General features: G+C 37.0%; 5 protein-coding genes across 5 annotated transcripts; 2 read left to right on the forward strand and 3 right to left on the reverse strand.

Moving 5' to 3' along the window:
* LOC141825502 (homeobox-leucine zipper protein HOX28-like) lies at positions 1-1,141 on the reverse strand. The gene is made up of 3 exons (XM_074712885.1): positions 716-1,141; positions 503-582; positions 1-408 (listed from the first exon to the last, which is right to left on the reverse strand). The coding sequence occupies exons 1-3, from the start codon at positions 1,079-1,081 to the stop codon at positions 204-206; spliced, it is 651 nt and encodes a 216-aa protein (XP_074568986.1). The 5' UTR covers positions 1,082-1,141; the 3' UTR covers positions 1-203.
* A 9,537-nt stretch (positions 1,142-10,678) lies between these two features.
* LOC141823524 (putative xyloglucan glycosyltransferase 9) lies at positions 10,679-13,334 on the forward strand. Its single transcript, XM_074710822.1, has 6 exons — positions 10,679-11,440; positions 11,502-11,810; positions 11,897-12,187; positions 12,273-12,386; positions 12,488-12,533; positions 12,566-13,334. The coding sequence occupies exons 1-6, from the start codon at positions 10,679-10,681 to the stop codon at positions 13,138-13,140; spliced, it is 2,097 nt and encodes a 698-aa protein (XP_074566923.1). The 3' UTR covers positions 13,141-13,334.
* A 1,090-nt stretch (positions 13,335-14,424) lies between these two features.
* Positions 14,425-15,237, reverse strand: LOC141825334 (uncharacterized). The gene has a single exon (XM_074712721.1). The coding sequence runs from the start codon at positions 15,152-15,154 to the stop codon at positions 14,660-14,662; it is 495 nt and encodes a 164-aa protein (XP_074568822.1). The 5' UTR covers positions 15,155-15,237; the 3' UTR covers positions 14,425-14,659.
* Positions 15,238-17,174: 1,937 nt separating this feature from the next.
* Positions 17,175-18,603, reverse strand: LOC141825333 (fatty acid elongase 3-like). The gene has a single exon (XM_074712720.1). It carries the CDS (start codon positions 18,393-18,395, stop codon positions 17,451-17,453), a length of 945 nt encoding a protein of 314 aa, XP_074568821.1. The 5' UTR covers positions 18,396-18,603; the 3' UTR covers positions 17,175-17,450.
* Positions 18,604-20,996: 2,393 nt separating this feature from the next.
* On the forward strand, positions 20,997-22,459 carry LOC141825096 (uncharacterized). The gene is made up of 2 exons (XM_074712489.1): positions 20,997-21,161; positions 21,549-22,459. Exon 2 carries the CDS (start codon positions 21,570-21,572, stop codon positions 22,377-22,379), a length of 810 nt encoding a protein of 269 aa, XP_074568590.1. The 5' UTR covers positions 20,997-21,161; positions 21,549-21,569; the 3' UTR covers positions 22,380-22,459.
* Positions 22,460-27,824: the final 5,365 nt, after the last annotated feature.

Raw genomic sequence — 27,824 nt, forward strand, 5'->3', positions numbered from 1 at the left:
AATTAATTTAGTCATTTAATAGATGAACTGGAGATCGAGATCAAACATGTATACTTAATTATCATATCACAGATTTATGCATGCATGCGCAATAAATTAATTCTCAGTTAATTAATTTTGTTTCTTTCTTAGAACCAAAGAGAGAGAGTAAGAGAAGGGTACTGGTGCTATAAGCGTGCTGGAGAAGACCCTTAACTGAAAAGTTACTGAATTTGAGGCTTCGCCACCATCACGTGTCCTCCGCCGGCGTTCCGGTCCACCTTCTTGCACGCCTGACACATCGTCGGCGGCTGTTGCATGGATTTGAGCTTCTTCAATTCCTTGTGTAACCTCCGGTTCTCCTCCTCGAGCGCCTGGCACCACTTCCTCAGAAACTCCAGCTCCACCTCCGTCTTCTTCAGCTTCGTCCTTCAATTCATCAATTATCCCACAAACCAAGATTAATTACTTGGTCATCTCAGTTGATCTTAATTATATATATAATTAATTAATTAACTCTGACCTCGCTCGCCTGTTCTGGAACCAAACCTCAACCTGCCGTGGCCGGAGCTTCAATTCCTTAGCCAGAGCCTGCTTTTGCTTCTGTTAAGTAATTATTTTGCATTAATTTACAAAGCACTCGATCAAAATCGTGATTTCTGACGAGAAAATTTATGTATGTCGGATCAGAAAGTATATATATATATTAGACAAATAAATTAATTAATTTACAAACCAGATCGAGAGTGGCATGCTCCTTGAACTTGCCCTCCAAAACTGCAGACTGCTCCTTGGTGAGCCGGAGCTTCTTCCTTGCGCCGGCGGCGAGGGAGGATACCATGCTCTCATGAGGATCGGAAAAAGAAAACGCCACTGCATAACCGGCGTTGTCGGAACAGGGGAGGCCGAGGGTGAGAGAAGGCTCCGCGACCGTCTTCGTTCCCGAAGAATTATCTGACGTCGTTTCAAATTTAAAACTACCGCCGGGGCCGGAGTTTGGTAGAAGAGCCGGTCGTCGAGGAAGGTTAGCGACGGGGAGATGATGGAAGGTAACGAGTTTGAGAGAAAGACGATCTTTGTGGGCTAAACGGTCATCGTCCATGGTGATCGGCAAAGGCACTGGGTGGAAAGGAATTGGGCAGAGGACAGAAGACGAGAAGAAAAGAAGAGTCGCGATGTATTAATTTGAAAGGACGTGGAATATTAATGGGTATTTAAGATTAACTGGACTACTACTGACGGAAAAAAAACAAAATTAGATGAAAAACAAAAGGGGCAAAATAGAAAACATAAAAAATACTTTTATTTGAATATTATTAATTACATCACCTTTGATCATCAAATCCACTATAATATAAAATAATTGTATTCTAATTTTAATATAAAATAATTGTCATTTTAACGTTAGAGGCCCTTTGATATTTGACCAAAAGAACAAATAATTATTAAAACTTCTAAATCACGTACTATAATTAATACGTACGTACTGTGGGTATTTGTAGCTACTTAGCTCTTATAAGCTCTTTCACAATTTAATTTAAAACATGTGCATAGTAAATTTTTATTAGCGTACACGTGCAATTTTTTTATTAATCATGCGTACCGTTAAAAATATTAAATATATGTATCTACCGATATTAGTTCGATGATCATGATCAATCTGTTTAATTGTGGGGGAAAAAGAAGATAGAACATAATAACTTTACAAATAAAAAAAAGGCATATTAATTTTGATTTTTACATTAATAATTATTCACGATCATAATCATGGAATTAAATTATTCGAAAGACAAAGGTGGAAGAAAAATTAATATTCCAACAGCCAACTGTTGAACGTCATTAGTGATGTTCCTAATTAAAGTCAGTCGTCCCTTTCTCAGTTATTTGACATATTATTGTGAACAAAATAATTAATAATTAAAGCATTCCATTTTTTCTTATATTAATTCTTTATAAAATAAGGTTGCGATAACATGTCCAACCTAGCGGCTCCTCATTTGATGAAGGCTACTCTTTTTTTAATTAAAAAATAAAAAATAAAAAATTATTGATAATTGAGAAATATAAAATATTATATATATATAATATATAAATAAAAAAGTGAAATCCATAAAGAAAAATCTCTAGCTATTAAGAACTACTTTAATTCGTATATATAGTATTTGGAATAACTCTGGTTAATCTAACTCATTCAATCTTTCTCAATCATAACTCATTCATTTACAAAACCACTTTACGACTATTTTAATAATCTAACTTATTACTATAACACTTATTCTTCTTGAAGGCGTCTTGATTTTGGTAATCAATCATAATCAACTATAATTTTTCTTTTTTAACTCAGCCTCTCCAATTGAATTGATGTCTAAACTAGACTCATTAGACAAACTTCTAATTAATCTATTATTAGCGTATACATTTTGGTCGACAAATGAGTAAATTTAACCCGTCGTTTTCTTGAAATTTATATTACAACGCAAAGAATTCAATATTCAAATTCAAAAGTATTCTTTTTTATTAATTTATTCTTTTAATTCTTTTTTATCGTGTAGAAGAATAATTTGGTCGTTTTCTAATTTAGCTTTGGACGTTGTCCTCGTACCATTTTCAAAATAAATATACAAGCTAACAAAACTATTTGTAATATAAAAACTCTATTTGTACATATTTATTTATATTCTTTTGCTTTCTACCATTAATTGCTACATGCAAACTAAAGTTAAAGGACAAATATTAAATTATTTAAGAGGAAAGGACAAATGAAAAATTAATGATATTTAGAAAATATTTTGCTTGTTATTATTTTTAAATAAAATTTTCTTTTGTGTACCTTTAAGACTATCGATACTAGTCAAATGTATATATTCGTTGCACAATAATAAATTATTATAACTATCATCTAGAATTATTAATTACGTATACTGTCCACTATCTAAATTCTTATAGATTTATTTGTGAACTTTAACGAAAAGGGTCAATATCTTCCATAGTTTACAATCTTCTTCATGTATTTTTAATATGAAATTTTGATTGTATTATTAATAATAATAATTTTTTATTATTTTATTAATTGTCCCGTATACATATTGTTCAATTTTAAATTTTATAATGAAATTTAACATTTTAAAAATTAAATTAATGAAATATTTATTACCTTTGAACTCTATTATTAGGGGTGAATGATTTTCAAAACTTAATTAATTGAGTTTTAAGTTTTCTTAAAAGAAAAAAAATTCAAAAGGTATTATTTTCCTTGATAAAGAGCCCCTTCTTTATTATTTTCTAAAATAATTTACCCACCTAAATTGAAATCTAAATTTAAAGTATTCTGCCATAAATGGTTTAGACTCATTGAAATTATGTCTGCTTAATTGAAAAAAAAATAGATCTAAAACATGCACCTAAATAAACCCATATAATAGTTTAGTTAATATAGTTATATAAATTTCAGTTTTTGAAATTGTACAATTATATAATTTATTTTAAAAATAGATAGAGAAATTATATGAATTCTTTCATAAATTTTTAAAAGTTGCTTGTTACAAATTTACAAATATTTTTTTAAGAGCAAAAAAGTTTAAACATTATAATTAAAAAAACAATATAAGATTAAAATGATATAAATTATATAATATTACGATAAATTAATTTCTTAAAATAGTAAAGTATAAATGTTTGGGACAAAAGTATAATTTTGAATCTAAATAAATATATTTTTGAATGATAAAAATTATCATATAAATATTTTATCTTTTAATATTTGATTAGTAGAATATATTTATTTATTTAAATTTAAAATTTCATTCTAAATAATATTGTATTAATTTTGGATAAAACTTTTTCATGAACATATACACGACTAAAATTATCTCACAATTTAATATGAGATCAAAATAATTACATAGTTTATTATTTATTTATTTTTTAAATATATATTAAATTTATTGAAATTGTATTATTTTAAAATTTTTGTATTTTATTTTAGAAAAGATATTATTGCATATATGTATTTTTAAAACTCATAACTTGCATAATTATTTTTTGAAGGTTTACAACAAAATCCACATTACTTCATTCTCTATAATTTTTTTAAAATATATAATTTATGATATTAAAAAAATTAATGTAATATTTTTATGTACAAAATTTTATTTTTTTAAATTTTTTTGGAGGGGGTGTACAGAGGCTTAAATGGATTTTGAAAAGATAAATTTGATAAAAGAAAACCAGTAGATTAAAAAGGAGAGCCTTTAATTTATTTAAAAAATAGAAAATTAAATCATAACCATCATAAAGCATAATATTTGTGAAGAGATGTATAGTAAAATTTCCTTAAGTTAAAAAGAAAAGTAGCATAAATAACTTCATGAATTTAATCAGTCAATTTACATATTTATTGATGAAAAAGTAGCATAAAAAGTTTAATTATTCATGAGCATCAAAATCCATTTAATATTTATTTTTCATTAAACTTTTTTATTTAAAGTCTTGTCTTATATTTTTATTTAGATTAAAAAATTAATACTTAAAAATTACATAAATACAAACTTATTATTTCTTTTCCTAACCTTTTAGGTATTCAATGACAATTGGTTGCCATATGAACAAAGCCAACTTAATGGATGGATCAATGGAGAAAAGGAGGATTAATAATTACATAGTCAGTTCTTATTAGTGGAAGTCCATATCGCGAGTATTAACAAATCACGTGCCAATTTTTTTTTTATAGTTGAAAGATTATGACATATATATTTATTTATTTCATTTTTCTTTTAAAGACAAAGTTATTATGAGCTAAATTATTTTAATAAAAATTATAAAGATTTCTTGTAACAGTTTCATGCTATAGAGATATTTGCTAAAAATTCTAATTTATGCAAGTTCCTATGATATTTTGAGGCAACTTATGGAATTCTAATGTATTTGGCATGGTGTTTATTTATTTTTTTAAAAAAAGAGGTTAAAGATGATAGAAATTTATATCAATGTCGTTTGGATAGGTTCCTACGTGGACAATGAATATAAACTCGGGGCAATTTAGTAACGTGGAGAAGTAAAGAGCAAATTAAATAATTATAGTAGGTCGAAGTAATGAAGAGGTAGAAATTTGAGCAATTGCACACAGGATATGCGTGGGGGGTGTGGCTCATGGTATTGCTAAAAGAATTAAAAATCTCTACTTACTCTTTTGATCATGTTATACTTGTTACGGCAATCAAGTCCCTAATCTAAGTTGATGAGATTGATCATGCTCGAGGTGGATTTTGATTTTCATCAATATATATATTAATTGACATAAGATGAAAAATCTAGATGGATCAAAAATCTAATAGGAAGTTAGTAATGTTAGTAGATGGAATCAAAATACCTCTACAATGGTATAATATTGTTCACTTTGGACCTAAGCCCTCATGGTTTTATTTTTGAGTTCAACCCAAAAAGTCTTATACCAATGGAGATATCTTCCATCTTATAAACTCATGATCTTTTCCATTTATTTCTAATATGAGACTTTGATTGTATTCCAACAAGTAAGTGGGAAGTCCAAATGGATCATGGGTGATTAGACACTTAATGGTCGAAAGTCTAATATGGAGTTGACACAAGAAGAAAGTCTAAATAGATCATGATTGACCAGGTATTTGATAGTCGAAAGTCTAACATGGAGTTTACATGAGGCGTTAAATCATAATAGATCACGATTGATCGGATACTAGGCAATGAGAAAGTCCCAACAGATCAACACTACAAAAATAATCACAAATAACGACGGATTTAATGACCGAATTATAATCGATCACTAAATTGAATTACGTCTAATTTTATTGTGATTTTTTTTATCGATCGCTAATCAGTCGCTAATCGAATTTAGCGACTGATTAGCGATCAAAATTTTGATTGCTAATCGCGATTATTGTTGTAGTGCAAGGTTGACCAATTGATGCTAGATAATGAGAAGTCTCGATATGTCAAGATTGATCAGATGTCGAGCAAAATAAGTCATGGTAGGTTGAGATCAATTGAATATGAGAGAATATGCATGAAAATTCAACTTTGGTAAGGCCGAAACAATAATATTAGTCGATTGATAGAGTGTATCGATCAACTAATAAATACAAAATCAAAGAATACAGTTGCTACATTACTGGTATAGTGCTGCTATATTACCGCTACCGTTAGTATACTACAGTAATCATGAATAGTAATTTACTACGATATCAATTGACTAATGTGTTTAATTAGTTGTCGATTGATGACTTTACAAATAGAACAGAAGCTAATCGATTAGCTGTTCAACTCGATTGATGACATCAGTCAACTGATGTCGATTAGAAGTTGAACAAAAACAGATCAATTCGACTATGGAATTCGATTGTTCTTGATCAGTTGACTACAAGAGTTAGTAGTCGACTAATGGTGGTCAAACAGGTTAAGAAAAAGTTATTCTACAGATTTAAATGGTCGGATAAAACAGTACAGTTGACTAATGGATAAAATTAATTGATTGCTAAATGAAAATTAGTTCGAATATCAACCCTATAAAAGAAAGTTTTGAGATATTTTGAAGTAGTCAATTCTTGAGAGGTTAAAGGTGAAGTGCTGCTATATTTCCTACCATCAAGAGGCAATCCAAAGTGACAAACAACGATCCAAAATAAAGTTCACTTGTAAAGTTATAACTTTCATTTATGTTTGCATATTTGTTGTATATTTCATTTTTTATGTTGCTTTGTAATAACAAGTGTTGTAAGAGGTTTCTCTGTCTCAGAAAGATATCCGAAAAGGAGAAGAATAGTAGCAATAGATCGTTAGGACTAGACCTTATAGAGTGGTCTTCTTGAGAGGCGACAAACCAAATAAATTTTGATTTGTTGTGCATGTGTTTACATTGGTTTGTTGTATTTTATTTTCGCTGTGTACTAACGATTTGTAGATGAATACAAGATCGAGACAAAAGTGATTGAAGTTATTTACTCCCCCTAGCTCATACGGATTCTAACAATATTATGTTAATTAATTAGTTAGTAGTCTTGCTCACAGATTAGTTTATCATAATTAAGCTAACATTTAAAAATATGATAAATAAATTAGGAAAAATAAATATTTATTGGGATGCAATCAAAGTTTCACATTGGAAATACATGGAAAAGATCATGAATTTATAAGATGGAAGATATCTCCATTGGTATGAGACTTTTTGGGTTGAGCCTAAAATGCAAAATCATAAGGGCTTAGGTTCAAAGTGGACAATATCATATCATTGTGGAGATATTTTGATTCCATACTAACAATTGGTATCAGAGTCATGATCTATGTAGAATCATATGAGGACCCTCAGATAAAAACGAAGGATGTAGGGAGGCCCAGACCATAAGGATAATGGTAGGGGCCTCCTCAGGGAGTTCAGGTCCGGACCATCAGGATAATAGTAGGGGAGCTCCTGAGGAGTTCGGACATGGACCATGAGGATAATGGTAGGGGACTTTCAGTGGTCCTTTGTTTGAGGGGAGCATAAAGAAAATTGATTTATAAGATGAAAGATATCTACATTAGTGTGAGACCTTTTTGAAATGATTTAGCATTTTAACTTAGAAAATTTTATTTATTTTTCTAATAGAATTACTTTTTATTTTCTTTTTAGTTTATTCTTTTTAGGTGTTTTTTATTTGTTTAGTAGTGGTAAGATTATAATTTACATGTCTATTTTTTAAGTGTATATATATATATATATATATATATATATATATATATATATATATATATATATATATAAAACTGATTTATTATATCCGCTGAAATATATATATATATATATATATATATATATATATATATATATATATATATATATATATATTAAAATCAGTTTTAAATAATCTTAGCTTGATCGAGCATGATCTCATAATTGCGTTGAACTCAATCATGTTGAGCAACATTATCTATGCTAAAACAAAATTAATTAATCTCAATCATGGGATGCATAATTTAAAATGATGTCATGTGTAGACTGACGTTTGGATTAGGACACTCATTGTGTGAAGAGGGATACAAGAAGGTTCAATGGAAATTTACGTAATCAATGACGAGATATGATATGAAAATTCAAGTTATGCTAAAATTATTTATCATCAAGCATTTCAAAAATCCTAAAATATTCAAAACATGTTATGATTTCCTTTTTCTTTTTCAAATTTTTAATTACAATCATAGGACATTTGTAACATTATATTGCTTTCATGACGAGGACATTATCCAACCAAGTTGAGTTACTAAATAGATCTCCTATATGATTAGGTTCCATGTCTTATATTTTTATTTATATTTAAATAAATTTTATTTTATTATTATTAATTAATTTTTTTATCTCTTTTTTAATTGATATATAGTTGTCATAAACTCATACAATTTAATTAATATATTTATTGGTTATCTAAATATATATTTATATTATCTTAAATACATCTCTCGATATTTTCTCTCAATAGATAACAACCTTAATTTTTATTATAATTTTATCATTTTTATCTTATTCATCTTCATATAATCATATACATCCATTTTAGCATGACTCTCATCTGTACTCAATTTATAATCCAACATCCAACTACATATAACATAACAAATTTAATCATAATTTTATAAAATTTTCTTTCGAGATACTAAAGTTCTTGTTATATATACAATTATTTTGTTACGAATACTACTATTATACTTTAATTTCATATATTATGATTTTATTCTATTAAATCTAAAACTTTTTTACTTTTAAGATTTTTTTAATCAAAATTTGAATCTAGCATTTACTCTTACAACAATAACATTGCTTTGGCACGGTGGATATTGCTTTTTCTTTTTCTTTTATTTCAATCCGAATAAATCGATTGTAACATAAATTTAATAATACATTAATTCAGGCCCAATTAATCAAAGCCTGGCCCAATGAAATTTCCAATGGCCTTACATGATGAATTCACCATTTTAGCTAGAACTCTAAATCCTATCTAGATGGGGGTTAATCAATCCAGAATCTAGGCCAGTTTGTTCCGGTCAAATGAACCATTCATTAATTTGGTCAAACTAACTTGATCAGACTGTATTAGCAAATCGGATCAGTCAATTCAACATTACCAATCGAGCTAGACTATTTAGATAGGGTTGAGTCAAGCTTATATAATCTTCGACTCTTTTTTTTTCTAATAACAAAGAATTTTCTAAGAAAATGAAAAGTATTTGTCAAAATTGCAAACAAAGAGAGCCATGCCTAGTCAACCTTTCTTTGCCTTTCAATGTTGAAGTGGATTATGCCTACCTGTGATAATAATATATATCAAAAGGTAACTACTTGCTTCTCTTTTGATGCCTACCTTTGATAATAATATATATCAAAAGGTGGCATTTCTTGCAAGCGTTCTATCACTCAAGATAAATCTAACAAGAAAGACTGAAATTAAATTCAAAGGGACAGCTTCTTCGTATCTAATTTTGAATAGAAAAGAAGCTGAATGTTTGCTGTAGATTGAGAGAATCTAATCTTGAATTGTGGTGGGCCCAGCCGGGACCGGGGCCCACTAGACACATCCTTTGTATTTTATCACGTGCCTGCAGTGGGATGCGCTGCGCCTCGGGCTCGGGTAATTTTGGCTTTTGTCACCGACACGTTCTGATCCATTCCTCTGTCAAAAGCTGGTTGCATCGAAATCCGTGCTACCACGGGAGTTGTCTTTGTTTTTTTTTTTCTCTGTTCAAATTCCTCCTCCTTCCATGTTTTCTCTTTGCACTGCGTTTCAAAATTCAAAGACATGATGGCAGAATAAAGAGACTATTTACGTAAGGAATTCGTTTCGACCTTTGATATCATACGAAGTTAGTTGTATTCTTGAACAGATTAAGTTCAGAATACTTTTGTGGATTAACTCAAAAATTAAAGAAAGAAGACGTTCGAACACCTCGGCGGTGTGACATTACAAGCGCGGATCTCGGAGCAGAAATCGAGCAGTGACGGACGCTGGCGATGGAGTGAAGTCGACAGGCCACGTCCGGCAGGGAACTCAAGAAATTGGAGGTCCGTTCGATGACAGCGCAATAAAGTTGAGGATAGAACTTTTAAAGTGGAGAAAAATCCATGGCAGAGGCAGTGGCGGCATGAACGTATGCCGCCTCCTTCAAAAACTAAAGCCGTGTTAGGAGAAAATCAAAGTAAAAAATTGCAGCTTTCTTTATGATGATAATACGAGAGTAAAAGCAGAGAAGGTTGTGGACCATGATTGCATCAGCATCGCCATCTCCAGCTGTAATCCGTCTTTCACCCATTTTCGTCGGACAAGTTTAACTTTCACCCCAATTCAAGCTGCCAGGGGGTTGGTAAGGTTCATCGTTCAATTCATTCGTTTGCTTCTCTGCCTCTGTTTTCTTTCTTCCTCGGATCAGTGGGAGGTGTGTTGAACTGTTTTTGATTCGCGTCGGTGGAATTTTTTTGGTCGCGTTGGTTGAGACAGAGCGGCGGCAGCTCACGCCAAGCTATAATTTATGGGAGATAAGATAAAGAGAGCACGACATCAGGATTCATCTTTTGGATCATAGAGAAGATGCATTCCGTTGTTAAGCTGCAGATTTGAAGATAGATTTGCGTAGGGAAGAACAAAAAGGAGACGATTTTGCAAGAAAGGTAGGATCTTGGTCGAGTGGAGGAGGAGGAGTAATGTCGCCTTCGTTCGATTGGTGGGGGAAGGACGGCCACCGCAGGACGTCCGTGGTAGTGAAGATGGAGAACCCTAATTGGTCCATCTCGGAGATTTCTTCTCCCACCGACAATGACGAGGACTACAGCGGCGAAGGGGAGTTATTGCGATACGGGACGAGGAAAGGCGGCCGGGGAAAGAACGCCAAGCAGATTACATGGGTGCTCCTCCTCAAGGCCCACCGCGCCGCCGGCTGCTCCAGCCTCGCGTCCGCCACAATCGGCCTCGCATCCGCAGTGCAACGGCGCGTGGCCGCCGGCCGGACTGACTCCGACGCCGCCGCGCTGCCCCCGGACGATAGTCCCGTGGTGCGCACCCGGTTCTACTCCTTCATCAAGGTCTTCCTCTGTCTCTCGGTGCTTCTTTTGGGGTTCGAGGTTTCCGCTCACTTGTATGGCTGGCATTTGGGAGCGAGCGAGCTGCAGCATTTGCTGGTCGTGCCTTCGTCCTTCGGCATCCGGGGATTCTTCGAGTCGCTGTACGCCGAATGGCTACAGCTCCGGACGGCGTACATCGCGCCGCTGCTGCAGTTCCTCGCCGACACCTGCGTGGTCCTCTTCCTCATTCAAAGCGCCGACCGCCTCATTCTCTGTCTCGGTTGCTTCTGGATCCGCTTCAAGAAGATAAAGCCCGTGCCCAAGCAGGCCGTCGACGAGGACCTCGAAATCGGCGAGCATTTCCCTATGGTGCTAATCCAGATTCCCATGTGCAATGAGAAAGAGGTAAGCTTTTTGATTGCTGCCAAACTCAGCCATACTTCTCGTTGATTTTGCCATTTCACAGGTGTATCAACAATCAATTGCTGCAGTGTGTAACTTGGATTGGCCAAGATCCAACATTCTGGTGCAGGTGCTGGATGATTCTGATGATCCATTAACACAAACTCTGATCAAGGAAGAGGTGGAGAAGCGGCAGCAAAATGGAGCCAAAATCATATACCGGCACCGGGTGATCCGAGAGGGTTACAAGGCTGGAAATCTCAAGTCAGCGATGAATTGTAGCTACGTGAAGGACTATGAATTTGTAGCCATTTTCGATGCTGACTTCCAGCCGTCGCCGGATTTCTTGAAGCGGACGATACCACATTTCAAGGTTTGGTTGCCCGATCGACCGAAAAACAATGTTAAAATTCTCGATTATTGATTTTTAATTAAAATTTTATCTGGTGGAATTCGCAGGATAATGAGGAGCTTGGATTGGTACAGGCGAGATGGTCTTTCATAAACGAAGATGAGAACTTGCTGACTCGGCTACAGAACATTAATTTGTGCTTCCATTTTGAGGTCGAGCAGCAGGTGAATGGAATGTTCCTCGACTTCTTTGGATTCAATGGGACGGCCGGAGTTTGGAGAATCAAGGCACTAGAGGATGCCGGTGGCTGGCTTGAAAGAACAACCGTGGAGGATATGGACATTGCAGTCAGAGCTCACCTAAGAGGATGGAAGTTCATCTTCCTCAATGATGTCGAGGTTATTAAATTGTTGTGAATTATTGAAATGATCGAATTTAAACCGTACAACATACTTAAAACTAGAATGTATTTGTGATTTGCAGTGCCAATGCGAATTACCTGAGTCATATGAGGCTTATATGAAGCAACAGCATCGGTGGCATTCTGGCCCAATGCAGTTATTTAGGCTTTGCTTACCAGATATCTTACGATCCAAGGTATGATCATAGATTCTTATTTTGAGCAGATCTTTAACTGAACATGTTTTCTACATATCACAACGTAATCACAACAATAAGATCTTTAATCTTCGTTGCAGATTGGGTTTTGGAAGAAATCAAACTTAATATTTCTCTTCTTCTTACTGAAATTTTTGTTCTTCGTTGCAGATTGGGTTTCCGGAAACTAATACTGCCTTTCTACTCCTTCACCTTGTTTTGCATCATCCTCCCGATGACGATGTTTGTCCCGGAAGCTGAGCTACCTGCATGGATAGTCTGCTACATTCCTGCAATTATGTCCTTCCTCAACATCCTGCCTGCCCCAAGATCCTTCCCCTTTATAGTTCCTTATCTCCTCTTCGAGAACACCATGTCAGTGACCAAGTTCAATGCCATGATATCAGGCCTATTCCAGCTTGGGAGTGCCTATGAATGGGTCGTCACCAAGAAATCTGGTCGGTCTTCGGAAGGTGATCTATATTCTTTAGTCACAAAGGAGTCTGATAGCCTAAGAGAAGCCTCCACGCCCGAACTTGAGAATTTGCCCAAGTCAGCTTCCAAAGCAAAAAAGGACTACAAGCAAAAGCATAACAGGATCTACAGGAAGGAGTTAGCATTGGCTTTCCTTCTCTTGACTGCTTCGGCAAGGAGTTTGTTATCGGCCCAGGGTATACATTTCTACTTCCTCCTCTTCCAGGGCATCGCATTCCTCCTGGTTGGTCTCGACCTGATCGGTGTGCAGATCGAGTGAGATACTGAAGTTTTCACAGCAACAATCATTAGTGACCACCGAGCGGGACCAGAGCATGATCACAGCAACATGGAAAAAGATGTATTTGATGCTGCTAGATCACAGCATCATTTGCATCCCCCTCTTTGGGATGATTCAAATAACATTTTCCTCTATTCAGAGGTGTACATAATCCAAATGTATGGTAAATGCTGTTGGGAAATATAGAATTAAGATTGCAGTAAAAAAAAATTACTGAAATATAGTTCAGATAGCACAGATTGCTTATGGTGAACTGAATTCTATACCTGAACACTACCACGGAAGCATCAAAGCAAGAAGAAAAGCAAGATTTAGAAGACAGAAAAAAGAGAGAGCCCTACTAGTCATGTAACCACAGATTGTGCTTGCATACAAGTCAATCAATTTTAATACAAATTAGGTCTTCACACCCCTTGCATATGCAAAGGCACAAGAGAGTCACTTATTAGTCGATCATATTTATATTATTTTAATAGTGCAATTTAATATAAATTTATTATATTCAATATGTGACTATTCAAACTTTTCGTTAGAGTCATTTCTCATCTGTTTTCATTCACACTTCTAATAAATGCTTCATCTTTCAGGTGTTTTTCATTTGTAAGATTTTCTTTCAGTTCAAATTGGATTCCTCTTAAAGTTAATCAGAGTTCAATATGTTGTTCATCATTGTGAATTCCCCTGGAATTGTCAGCATATATATGATTCATACTGTATGATATCCTTTTTGTTCAGATTAAACTTGAAGCCACAACGAGTTGTATCTGCCAACCAAGTTTCCAAAATGAATAAGAGGCCATGAACTCTCATCATTAACAATGAGATCGAAAATAACAATTCACACAGATTTATAACTAGTTCATGGTTTTTGATGCGTGTGTTATGTTTTCCTACTGTAGAAGTAAGGAATTGGAAGATCACTTACTTGTTGCTTACATCAAGTGCGCCTCGCCAGCGAGGGGAGTGTCAGTATAAAGGGAGGAGGAGAAAGAAGATGAACGAGCCACTTTGCATGAGGTGCTGTCTTGCAAGGCGATCACTGGGACAAAAGGGTGTCTTATTTTCTAGTAACGAAATCCCTTTTACTAATTAAGTTTCGTTTTAAGATGTTAAACATACAATGGCAACGATCTGCAAGCTCTCCTTATCGAAAACAACTAACACAGTTTCCTTCCATGGTCCATCCATTACCAATACAATTTAGAATATATATACATATATATTCAAAAGATGTACTGATTATACGAACAGACAGTTCCACCCTCACAAGCAAACAACTAAAATAACACTCTTGTGAAAGAGAATATTACACACCAGTAAGATTTTTCTTGTTTTCTTTCACACCATTACATATATAGTTAAAGCACTCCTTGGTACATGATCTATTCATCTATATATTTCATGCATTCTAATATTTTTTACCCGATTTTTGCTGCCTTAATAATCATGCACTGAATATATATATTAGTTACTAGATCATAGTCAAAAGAGGGTCCCTTCAACAGTAGGCGACGCAGTTCTTCTTGCAGTCGATCGTGCACCCTCCGCCGCCGCCTCCGCCGCCGTACCCCTTGCCTGAGTAGCTGTACGATGTGAAGCATCTGGCTGGGCACGTTAGCTTCTTCTTGTAGCATGGCCCCCTGTCTGCGCACACCACCGAGGGAGCCACCACGCCGTCGCGGGCGTACCCTCCGCTGGGCCCTCCGTAGCCACCGCCCCACCCGCCGCCCACGCCCGCTCCCCAGCCGCCTCTGCCGCCGAACCCTGAAAAGCTGTACCCCCCGCCGTTTCCGTTGCCGCCGTAGAACCCGCTGCCGGGGTCGGACCCGAAGCCGGGGATGTAGCTCTCGGTGCCCACCGCGTCGTCCTTGTCGGGTGGCTTATCATTCCCTCCGAGGTCGCGAACGGCGACGGCGGTGGCGAGGAGGAGAAGGGAGAACAGCAGGAGAGTGCTCGTCCTCATCGTGGTTGATTGATTAAGGGCCGATTGCATCGCCTTTTATGGCGCAAATTTCTCACAAATTGGAAGGTAAAAAGTCGATAAAGTCGAAAATCCAAAATAAAAATAAAAGCTCGATCGGCGACTTCTGTGACCGCAAACGAGCAGCCCACTGTTCAATTAATCTCTCTCTGTTCAAACAATCACAAACTAACTCCCAAATTGGACGTGCCAAACTAAACATGGTGGTTAAATTCCGGACAAAGTATGACAAGAGTAGGTTAAACAGTAGACATGGCGATGTATGGAGCAGGCACTGATGGATTAATGGCACGTAACAGAGTCACGCACTGTACGACACGAGTCTTAGGACAGCACATAGTGGTAAAACAGGCTTTAGCCGACAACACAAGCTGATTGGATTAATTAAATTAATTTGGATTAGATTGGTGATTAAAAGGCACACTTAGTCTTGGGGGCATTTGCCTCATGTGAAATGGAGAGGTGGATATACTTTTCACTGTGTCACAACAATTATCGCTAAAAGTTAGGCCACCGCGTCATGATATCCTCGGGAATATAATTCATGGTGGACGACTCGTGGAGTTTGATTCTAATTCCATGTGGGATTACTTTTCGCATGCCCTCTTTCCTTTCCGTCTTCTGGATATCCGTTTCAGATGTGGAGAGTAGTTATCCAGTGTGTGCGTGCATGGATGGGACGATGGGAGTTTAGTTGGAGGTAAACCGGCGAGATTTGTGGAACAGGCGTCTGTTGTTTCATTGCGTTGCTGTGGACTGGGCCCTCCGATTGGGCTGTTTCGTTCGAGATTTGTGACTTTTCATCGATCGTCTACCACCAAGGAATCATGATCTCGTGGGAGATTTGTAGACGAAGGGAGCTCGAATGAATGAGCTGCATAAGCCATTTCAGTTGATGGAATCAATAGACTGAAAGAAAGTATATACTGAGAGAAGTTTGGGCACAATTTGAAGAACTGTGGCGACAATTGGGATCTGGAAACACATTACTAGGACTTAAAAAGAAGATAATCAGAAAAGAAATGGCTCACAGAGAGGGCAACTGGTGGCACAACAGGTATGGCATATGAAGATGGAATCAAACAGGATTGAAAAACAACGAACATGCCAAATGGACCCCTACGGTCCATGATGATGGTGAAGAAAGAACGATATGGTCTAGGAGTAATGGGAAACACAACGGACCAGAGGGGCCTGCCCCAAAATTCTGGGGTCGCCCAAACTTTTACTGGGCAACCTTGATCGAGGTGAATAATCAGGTTTCTTTCCACTCAGAAAAAAGTGTATGCACATGAAACGGGCTGGAACACATCTTGTGCCCAACGGCCCGAAGCTAGTAAAGGAACGGGCCTAGTACGGAGAAATCAAGTCCTTTAGGACTAGCATCTCGAACACAATTCAAATTGGGTTTTATTATAAATGGTTCACACGCAAAGCATCAACAGGGAAGGAATTCAAAGAACTCGAATGTAATTTTATTTTTCCTTTTTTTTTATTCTGTGAAAGGAACTAATCTCAAAGACTTAGAACCCTTTATTCTAGCAGAAAAGTTTCAATTGCAAAATATTTTTTTTTCCTTCTGATAATGGAAAACATCTGATTTTTTTTTTAAAATAATGCAAATCACTTGGAGGAGCAAAATTGTCAACGTCTTCGTCTTTGACTGCTTCAACCTAAGAATTTTTAATCGATTCGGTGACAGTTGACCAGTTGATCGAGAAGAAACAAAAATCAGAAAGTCGGTTGTCGCTTTCTTAACACCGTCGGTATCCTCGGCAATTATTTCTGTGTGTTTTTCTTGTGAGATAATCAAAAGTAAACAAGTAGGTGAACGCATACAAAAGTGGAATAGATAACTGCAATTTCTAAAGCAACAAGGAATTGAAACATTTTCCCTACGTTTTCTAAACAACAAGGATAATAATTGAATATAAAGGAAAATAAATGAAACAATGCGATCCTTTATGGAACTTATATGAAGCAGCAAAACAAAAAGAAAGATCAAATGATACGTATAGAGAATTCGCTGAACTGGAAAACAAACAAAGAAGGATTTTGCTAAAGCAGGATCAAATAGCATTCCATTTCATTTTACCTTCAGTATAGATTTACAGAACTGCACTCTCTTTGCTTCAAAGGGAATCACGACAGAATGAGAGAAGAGAGATCAACTTGCTTAATTGCTATGTATTCGTAATCTAAACGCAATTGTTTAATTGCATTTATTGCAAAAAAAATTTTATCATTTAAAGGGGGAAAAAAGAGTGTTTTTTTTACCCGCTGTACATAGGAGAGAGCTCAGAGGGGGCTACTGTTCTTTTGTTGCTTCGAAGGCAAGATGTTTATTGTGGTGATGGCGTTGAGAACCGGAGTGGTGGAGGTGGTTGCTCCCACCGCCGTCCTTCATGAGTTCGTTTTTGTTCCTCTTCACCTCCGTCTTAACGTAGAAGTCGACGAAGAGGAAGAGCAGCGCGGCATTGAGAACGGAGTTGAAAACCCAAGCGCCGATGCCGTTGCATCCGCCCTTAGCGAAGTGGAGGAGCAGGAAGCCGAGGTGGCAGACGAGGTTACAACCGGTGAGCGCTACCTGGCAGGCGAGCACGAGAACGGCCCCGCTCCTGGCGGCGACCGGGAGGCCGACGCCGACCCAGAAGCGGTAGCCGAAGACGATGGTCTGGGTGAGCGTGGCGGAGAGGATGGCGACCACCTGGAAGGACTGCGAGAACTCGAGCCAGAGGAAGGACATACAGACGAAGGCGGAGTGGCGAAACACCGCGGCGAGTGCGCAGCGGCGTCGGCGGAGGATGTTGATGAAGGTGCGGAGGAGGTGGACGAAGCGGGAGAGGTAGAAGGCGTAGGACCAGAAGAAGACGCGGCCGGAGGGGCGGGTGCCGAGGGGGAAGCAGAGGAGCCACTGCATCGCGGTGGTGCGGGAGCGGCCGCGCCAGTACCAACGGGTGTCGCGGATCTCGGCGGCGACGGAGAGGAGGAGACCTAGGAAAATGGCGGCGGAGGCTAGGGCCATGGCGAGGGAGTGGACGGCGGGGATGGGGCCAAGCGGAAGGGGCTTGAGGCGGAGGACGCGGACGAAGAGGTGGACGGCGACAGCGAGGAGGGCGAAGGCGGCGAGGGAGGAGACGAGGAAGGACCAGGTGGATCCCCAGGACTGGGCGTGGCTCCACCGAAAGCCGACGACGGCCTGGTGCTCCGCCATCCAATACGCGATCCCGCCGCCGCTGCTGCTATTCTCCATCCAGATTAACCCCAATCGGATCGATCTCCTTCCCTCCCCTCCCCTTTCTCTGGTGATTCTCGATGATTGTCGTCGTGACGAATGCCAATTGCTGGCCGCGGATGTTCAGATCGGACAAATGGGAAAAATCCTCGGCCTCGTCGTCGCCTCTTGCTCGCCGACGATCGAGAATTGAATGATCTGGTGGCGCGGCTTGATCTGGTTGGTCACGACGGATGGTTCGCTGTGGAGACGAAATTAATAAGCCAAGGAAAGGACAGGAAGGGAATCTGGAAGGGACATAAAGCTGGGTCTTTCTCGAGGGGACCTAAAAATAGGCAACTTTTTTGTGATGCGCTTCGTGCCTACGTTTGCCTGCTTCCCCTTCGCGCTTGTCGTTGTACTTGTAAACACTGCAGGGAAGTTTAGGGCAAGTCTGAAACGGCTCCAAAATATCGAAGGTACCTTTTAATATATTTTTTTTATTTTTGATTTTTAAAATATATTCATTTAATAATGAACTTCGTCAAAGCTTTAATTACATTTCAAGGGTAAATAATCACAATAATATTAACATAGTAAAATCGGCAATTTATCATATAAAAAATATTTTTCCCCTTCATTTTTTATATATAATTCAATGGGAAAAGTAAAGTAGACTTGTATTATAATAACGATGTGATGGGCGAGCTGCTTTTGGTCCTTGGACAACTAAACTACCGTTATTGGAAGCCATACGTCTTCCGATTGAATTATTAAGATTTTTTTTTAAAAAAAAGAAAAATGCCTTCACACTGGATGCGCAATAATTCCTATTTAGAATGAAAGTGACAATAATGTTTAATCCTTCCTAATTGCATTATTACGTTGATTCAAACTCTTGATTTTTGATTAGAAGATCGATCACCGAACCTAGTATAAAATATTTCAACTAATTAAGGTGATATTTGTCTATACTAATCTCTTTCACTTTTTGTCCCATGGAACATGTTAAATCATTCCTCCTCAAAACCCTTCAAGACCAAGCAAATTATTGTTGAAGTCTATGAAATCATAGTTCTCTCATCCATGCCATCGAATACATTGTAAGTCTTTGTGATGCTTCCACCCTTGGCATATATAAGGGTGTTTCCAACGTGAGTGTAGTGGTTGAGACCCATTTAGCAAGGTGCACTTTGGTCGCCTTTGTAACACCTTCACAATATACACATTGGCAGGGTTATAGGTAGAGGGTTATATCATCGAGGAATAACAAAAATAGATCAAAGCTTGGTGAGCAAATAGGAGAGAGGACTGTCCACTTTCAAAATTAGTTGGGTCGGTAAGAGTCTAAACAACTTCATTATTTAAAAAAATGATGAAAAATAAGAAGATGCAAAGTAAAGATAAAGGAGGAGGAGGGGGAGAGGAGGGAATGGTGTGATCTACTCGAGACGTCATCTCTACCTCGAATGTAGTCTCGACCTACACCATCTCGGCCTCGAATGTAGTCTCGGCCTACATCATCTCAGTCTTAAATCTCATCTCGGCTTGAGACGCCATCTCGACAAGGTAGTCTCAGTCTACGTCATCTCAATCTTAGATCTCATATGTAGCTTGAGACGCTATCTCAACCTCAAATATAGTCTCAGCCTATCTCATCTCGGTCTCAGATCCCATTTCGACCTCAAGTGTAGTCTCAGCCTACGTCGTCTCAGTCTCAGATCTCATCTCAGGCTTGAGATATCATCTGGACCTCAAATGTAGTCTTAGCCTACGTATCTGGGCCTTAGACTCCATTTTGACCTCAAATACCACCTCAGCCTCAGATTCCCCTCAACCTCAAACATCATCTCAGTCTTAGATCTCATCTTGGTTTAAGACGCCACCTCGGCCTCCAACGTCATCTCGGTCCTGGGCTCCAATTGTGCTATTCTAAGGATGAGTTTCTGGCCTTTACGGGACCACGAGCAGAGGCTGGGAATATTCTTAGAGACACGTAGCAGCATAAGGATGAAAGAATAGTTATAAGATTATTAGACTTGATCTCCTCAAATACTCTCTTTACATATAATACAAAAAAAAAATTATCGGATCTGATCTCTTCATACGCTTCCATAATGATGTTGCTCTATTCGATGTGGAGATGCTCTTCGATGACTATATAAACCCTAAAAAAGATTTATTCCATATCTTTTTTTTTGCTCTCCTTGATATATTTTCTCTTTTTTGAGGAGATTCATTTTCTCTTCGATGGAATCCTGATTTGAGCGTTGGAAATGGTCTATCAGGATTTTTTTGATGTAAATCTAACCTTTTGTTGAAGTACATTTCAAAATTTTTTTTTCTTGTGAGATCTTTTCGGGAGTCATATACATCGGATTATTCATTATTGATTACTTGACCATCTGTGATGTTAGATAGGAAGAAAGAGGGATCATGAATCAAAGAGTGGTATTTAATTGATAAAAGAAACTCATGATAAATTTATAATGGAATATAAAGAACATACATATATATATATTTAGTATAAAAATCTACTATCATTGCATCGTGACTTAACTTGTATGTGGCACTCTACATCACCACTACAAGTCTCGGAGTGGAGTAGCATGTGATAATAAAACTATTGTAAATTTGTAACACTTCACGAAGAAGACAATGGTGGTGGACTGGTGGTGGTAGTAGATGAGTCAACTCTAGCGATCGAGATCTACCAATTCAACCATCGCAATGATCCATGGAAGAATCTAACAGAGTCTTCTGCAAGTCTTCCTCACTCCTCGCTTTCCCTCTTCCCCTGATTCGGTATCTCTTCCCTTTTTCACTTCTAGGGTTCTTCTATAGCCATCACAAACTGTTATTTGCAATTCTTGGTCTCTTGTGAGTTTTTTCTTGTATTACGAGCATTGTTCTTATAATTCGTGGGGTTTTTTCTTGTTGGATCGTTCGTTTAGTGCCTTGTGATCTATCCGTCGCTTCTCTGCTAGTGGATCTGTCGTTTGTTTACTGCCTTGTTCGAAGACCTAGCTGAAAAAGGGTTCCAAAGTAGCTTCTTTTTTATTGTATTGGTCTTTGGATTTAGGAAACTTTGATTATTATTATTATTGAGTAATTTTCAGTAGAATTAGCAACGCCGTATACCTTGATGCGATTTTGATAAGAACGATAAAGAGTTTCCTCAAATGGTGACAGGATTGCACCTCGGAGGTAGTTATGGACAGTAGATCTGAGGATTCGTCGAGTGCAGATCCTCAAAGTTCATCGGGCGGTGGGAGATTTGAATGCAACATATGCTTTGATCCAGCGCAGGAGCCCGTAGTCACCCTCTGCGGACACCTTTTTTGCTGGCCCTGTCTCTATGAATGGCTCCATGACCACTCCTGCTCTTCTGAATGCCCTGTGTGCAAGGCCACCATTGATGAGGAGGAAATTGTCCCGCTTTATGGCGGTGGAAGTAACTCTGCAGAGCCGCAGCAGTCCAGGTCAAGTTCCAGAATGGACATTCCAGATCGACCACCTGGCCGGAGGACAACCACCGCGACACAAAACCGGCTACCTGATCCAAACTCTATTCATCGTCACGACCTCAATCATAACCATCATCATCATTCAAGGTTCATAAACTCAAATCAGTTTCCTGGCATAGGGCTTGCGAACCTTACTCCTGCATATGCATTGACAAATCAGTTGCATCCTCCACCTCCTCCTCCACATCTTTTGGCTGGCGCAACTGTTGGCAATTTCATGTTTCTAAATACAGCTGCCAATAATGTTGCTGCTGTTTTGCACCGTGGGTATAACAATGTACTTCACAGCCAGCATCCGCAGGCTCAAGGGTTCCAACATGGTCATGGTCCTCATGGCTGGCATCCCCAGGGGGTCCACCATGGCCATGGCCATCATCATCATGGTATTGGTCATGTTCGACGTGCAAACCGTGGCCATTCTGAGATCTGGATAATACTTTTGACTGTGCTTCTTGTTCTGGTATTCTCTGATATAGTATCAAAAATGCCTCTGTAAATACTAAATTTTTTTGCTTATGTCCACATCATATTAGTGTGCTTAGGCATTAGATAATTGAGAGTTGAACTAAGATTTCATTTGGCTCAATTGTTAATTGGTTACCTTTGCAATTTTTCTTATCTCCATGCTCCCAGTGTCCTGGGGGGGGGGGGGGGCTCACTTGAAGCAGCAGTGATGTGTTCGAGATTTTTTCTATACTGCCCACATTGCTTAAGTGAGAAAGCTTGCTTTATTCACTGGAAGGCTTACTGCTGCCTATCGTCTATTGCTATTTGATATGATAGTTGAACTAAGAAGCAAAGGACATCCTCGTATATTGTACAGGAATATTGAAGATTTAAATCAGTAGACTCGGTCAATTAATAGACATCTATATTTATGAAACTTAAGATGCAATTATAATTTTGCAGTCCTTAATGTTCTCGTCAACATAGGGGTGAGAGGAAAGGGCTAAATGTGGAAATTTCTTGTTATATTTTCAGTATTGCTTATGTAATATCCTGTAACAGATTTTGCATTAGTTCTCAATGTGTTATATGCACTTTGATCTCTATATGAATGATGAATCTGTGCTCTATATTGACATGATAATGCTTTCTGTGTTTTATGAGGACAAATGATTGTAATATGTGGGTGCCTATTCTCAAAGAGATTATCAGATAAAAGATATTCTGTTAAGTTGTTGACTATTATTTTGATGCTTATTCTCAACTAAGCATGTGATGGCAAATTGTTGAAATTATAATACGATGGTAATGCTTATTTCAAGCAGGATATAAGGTTAGCTTATTCTCTAGAGCTATGCATTGATAAGCTAAAGTGGATCTGAAATGTCTGTTACCTTATGTTTTTCTTATGAGAAAACATTTGTACATTCAATGATTTGTGTGCTAACTTTTTCTTTTCATAAGTGTATAAACTTCCTAGAGTAGTAATTATCCTGCATGCATGGTTATCAAACTAATTCGTAAGAGTTTGTGACCAGATATTGTTGAAACAAGTCAAAATGGAGGGATTTGATATAGAATTGAGTTCCCATAGAATTGCTTTCACAGATGTAAAACTCATGAACTCGGTGTGATTTCATAAGTGGACTCCGCTCCAATTTGGTTTTGAAATTAAGCAACGTCCTTCCACTGATTTAATATTGGACATAGAGAAGTGGAAGATGAGGATGTTTATGACTTGGAAGATGTGGATGCTGATGTCAATTTACATGACATGCTGAGATTTGTTGATATTCATTGTTATTCGAAAACTTGTATTCTTATTTATCAATATTTTGGAACTTGATCTTTGCCAATGGCATGGTGTTTAAGGACTTATTGATTATGTTTGAAACTTCAAAATTTTCACTTTTGTTCAAGTTTGTGCATTCTTCTTGTTCAAACATCAATACTTTCTAACTTTTATTTGAGTTTGTGCATTCTTCTGCGTATTGCTAATTCTTGAAGGTTGAACTTGTGTTTCTGTTTGATTTTTTTTTTAAATACTTGAAGTTATGTTTGAGTTTTAGGTTGATTAAGCAATTATGTTTTTCAGAAAGATAGTTGATGGTTTATTCGCATAAGAGTAATATTTTATATTCAAGTCTACTGGAGAAAATTTGATAACCTTGCATGAGTCTTGCATAGGGACTATAGCTTTTGATGTTTCCTTCTATGTCCATTGTCATGTTACATTTTCTAACTATCTAATGATGCTCAGCCATTTTGTAGATTTTTGGATATGCATTGAATTTTTATCCAAGCAGAAATTTACTTATAATCTTCTACATAAAAATTTCTAAAAAGATATTTGATAGATGTCAGATTTGATTCTTTTTATCCTCAATCTAAAAGATTGAGATTTTAACTATGTAGAGATGTCATTCATTGTTAACAGGGATGCTTGCTCTTATTAAATAAGTCCTCGTGGTTCTTACCTTGTGCGTTCATTCATTTCATTCATTTGATAAGAAAAGGATCACTACCCCTTTGGCTCTTCCTACACAACTTCTTGATACTTTGATCTTGTCTAACCAACAACACGTCTGGACTGTGACTCCTTATTTAGGAAGAAATAGAATTACAAATATCTAGATGTTCTAGAGCAATTTTCTTGAGACATACTAATTTTCGCGAATTTCAGTTGTGCAACCTTTATTAATCGACGATCTCAATTTCAGTTGTAATGGAGTCCATTTTGATGTTTGTTTTTTGTATCTTTCCGGGCTTTTTAGCTGACTGGACTGCATTGTGAAGATTTTACAAACATAAACGAACTATTACTTAATTAGCCTTTTTCATTGTGTTATTTGTCTGGGCTACTTTTTTTTTCAGTCTTTAAATCCATTCCCTTCATGAATACCTTGTTTGCTAAATTTTTTTGTTTAGCTACTTGTCATATCATTATCTCCAAGCTTTATGTTATTCTTTGTCCGTTAGTCAGCTTTTTGAGACATTAAATCAATGAAGTCCTTGGTATCATCTTCTTAAAATGACATTTCATTTCATGTTAGTTATTTTAAGCATTTGATGACTATCCATGTTCTTTTAAAACACTAAACTGGAAGTAGACGGTTTTGTTTCATTGATTCGATAGATATAACTGTGATGGATCAACCCTTGGTTGCTAAGTTCCTCAGTGGGACTTCAAAGCTCAACTTGTGCTTAAGCATCCATGCAAGATAATATGAAACTGTTTATCTGAGATTGAGTGCAGTTATAAGTTGCCCCATTCTTGCTATAACTTTTTAAGAGGGTTAATGCTTATACTCAAGATGAGGATTCACTAGTGCAGAGGTATTAGCAGCGGGGACACTCAAGGGAGGCCTCATTTTGTGTTGAAATAATTGTTGATTCTGAATCTAAAGTACATTCTCCGTATGGATAAAATAGTAGATACATCTAGGGAGCTATTACACTATGTATTCAAATGCCTCTCCTAATGGTGAAAGTATGTCAAACAATTATAGATCAGCAATCTTTAATTTTAACAGTATTTGACTTGCCTAACACTGGCTGCAATAAATTCTTGTTCTAAGCATCTATTAGGAACCAGCAGATACAAGGAGTTGCATTGTCTATTGAGGTTCACTTGGAATGCATAATCAATCTATGGATCTTGTTGACATATTTATCTTCGGTGTTTACTTGTAACTAAGTTTATCTGGAGTTATGATTCTTAGAAACTTGCAATTCAGAAATAAGAAAACACTATCAAACTCCTGGTTACTTTTATTACCGGATCTTACTTCAGAAGAAGAACTATAATGTTGATTCGCTGGCCGTGAACGGTCATCGCCGTACTGATAGCAGACATCTGAGATTATCTTAGAAACATTATCATGCCATTACTGCAAATGGTTTTCTTTGTTTCATTACTCTAAACCATTTACGGTTCCAGTCCACAGTCATTGACTCTTCTTTAATGCCAGATACTTTGGTTATGATTGACAATTCTTATTTTGCTTTCTTTTTCTGAGTGCTTTTGTTTCCTGTGCAATTTATTACGAATCCTTTCATCATAGCTTCCATCCAATGTACCCAGGCACCTTTAAAGTCTTACAGCCGTTCACAGAATCCTCTGTTCTGCAGGAAATCCCCATGTTTTCCTATTGAAGTAGGGAAGGAAGTAGGAAGTCGTTTCGCCTAATTATGTAAGTCCTTTTTCCCTCAATTATTTCCCCTGCAACAGGCATGAATGCAAGCCAGTGACATGTTCAGGCGGGCCTCTTGTTTGGTGGATGGTGACCACTGCCCCTCTCTTCCTTCCATCTCTGACAGCATAAAAGCATGCCCAAAGTGCAGAAAGGAGGAAAAATCAAAACGCGGTGTCCTGTCACACATTACATCGTTTTTTTAATAATTTTTTTATCTCATTCCAGTTCCCAATTTGAGTTTGAACTTAATAGATAGGGATTCAAATCGTAGGTTTATTTTTTTATTATTATTATTATTATTCAATTAATTCATTAGAAGGTGATCCGTATAAATTTTTTTTAATCGATTATTAAGATAAATTTAAAAAATGATAAATGACTCGATATTTGCCATCAAATTTTATGAGAATTAATCATGTTGAATAAATATCTTTATTGAAAATCGATTTCAGATGTTTTTATTTGTGTCGTTCATATCTTATCACTTGCATTGTGTCATGAAGGATTGACAGCCCTTCTAGAGTGATCCTCCAGCCACTATATGGAAGGAAGTAAATCAGGAAAGATTTTATTCTTAGTAAGAGTAGCGCTTACAGGGGTTGAGGCAATCAAGGTATTTTCATTCCCATTGAGATTCGACTCCAAGTTTATTGACAGCAACACCCCTATAGTAATCATTTACATTAGCTCCTAGTGATAAATCATTAGCTCATTCATGTGGCAAAAGGTTATACGTTGAACTCGTGCTTGGACCTGACACAATGCTTGAACTTTGATCTGACGTAGTGACTCTTACAAGAGGGAGGTCAGAAATCCAATAAGTATTTTGTTATTGGGAATTAACTCTAAGATGTCATGAGGCAAATGTCTATGTAATGGCTAATTGTGCCAACCCATGGAACTGTCATGGGCCCATTCATTTCAGTAAAAAGTGAAATTCTCCACCTCAACAGCTCCACACGATTATACCTCGGGGGCATCATGGGCCCATTCATGCTTGCATTGTGGAATGACCTCGCGCTCTAATAATAACTTCTAGCAATGATTCTCCGTAAATGAGCGTCCAGTTATGTGTCAGCGTAAATCGCTCTTTTGCATTCGGTGGGCAATGAGGATGTTCTTTTGATCTACAGCTGGCAATTTGAATACGTGAGAGTATTTTTTGTCCTTGGATCATTAAATTACATCAACTATACCAAACAGGTCCCAGAAACCATACCTTTGCGTTTTTTTGTCATTGGCACATGAAGACCACTTGCGAATATAGATAGGCATAGGCAAAGAAGTGGCAAGTTTGTCCTGATGCCTCGTTTTATCTTCCTTGCCTCAGTTGCTCCATAGAAGAAATATCTCATTTTTCTGACCTCTGTTTTTGCATGTGGTAACACATTCTTTAGTGTATTCAAAGTCAAATTAAATGCTGTTCTGTTGACAGAATGATACTAGATAATTCCAGGAGTCCATGTTGGTCTTAGAATAACTGTGGAAACTCATCATCTATGGTAGATTGTTCTGACACTTTTAAGTTGTTCGCTGTAACTTTGACTACTGTTTCCTTTATATAAAGTGAGAAATCCAAATAGAGCTGAAACTTCGTAGAAACTATCCAAGTGTTCAAAAGATGGGGGTTGACCAAGAGAATGGAGGATTCATTCCTCTCTCATTATTTTTTTAATAAATATAAATTCAATTCAAACTAAGTTGTCGAGTATAATTGGCTATTCTTTAATGCATAATATGTTCGAGGATAATAAATTACAGGATATCTACCATCATCCTACAAAGGTTATATTTATTCT

This window comes from Curcuma longa, chromosome 3, assembly GCF_044706935.1.
Source record: "Curcuma longa cultivar G26 ecotype Majalengka, Jawa Barat chromosome 3, ITB_CL_G26_1.1, whole genome shotgun sequence".
Classification (NCBI taxonomy): Eukaryota; Viridiplantae; Streptophyta; class Magnoliopsida; order Zingiberales; family Zingiberaceae; genus Curcuma; species Curcuma longa.

Coding starts and splice junctions, on each gene's coding strand:
- LOC141825502 (XM_074712885.1), bottom strand. CDS start 1,081: ATGGACGATGACCGTTTAGCCCACAAAGATCGTCTTTCTCTCAAACTC. Junction 583..715: donor AGCATGCCACTCTCGATCTG/GTTTGTAAATTA, acceptor ATTACTTAACAG/AAGCAAAAGCAGGCTCTGGC. Junction 409..502: donor TTCCAGAACAGGCGAGCGAG/GTCAGAGTTAAT, acceptor GATGAATTGAAG/GACGAAGCTGAAGAAGACGG.
- LOC141823524 (XM_074710822.1), top strand. CDS start 10,679: ATGTCGCCTTCGTTCGATTGGTGGGGGAAGGACGGCCACCGCAGGACG. Junction 11,811..11,896: donor GGACGATACCACATTTCAAG/GTTTGGTTGCCC, acceptor TGGAATTCGCAG/GATAATGAGGAGCTTGGATT. Junction 12,387..12,487: donor CAGATATCTTACGATCCAAG/GTATGATCATAG, acceptor TCTTCGTTGCAG/ATTGGGTTTTGGAAGAAATC.
- LOC141825334 (XM_074712721.1), bottom strand. CDS start 15,154: ATGCAATCGGCCCTTAATCAATCAACCACGATGAGGACGAGCACTCTC.
- LOC141825333 (XM_074712720.1), bottom strand. CDS start 18,395: ATGGAGAATAGCAGCAGCGGCGGCGGGATCGCGTATTGGATGGCGGAG.
- LOC141825096 (XM_074712489.1), top strand. CDS start 21,570: ATGGACAGTAGATCTGAGGATTCGTCGAGTGCAGATCCTCAAAGTTCA.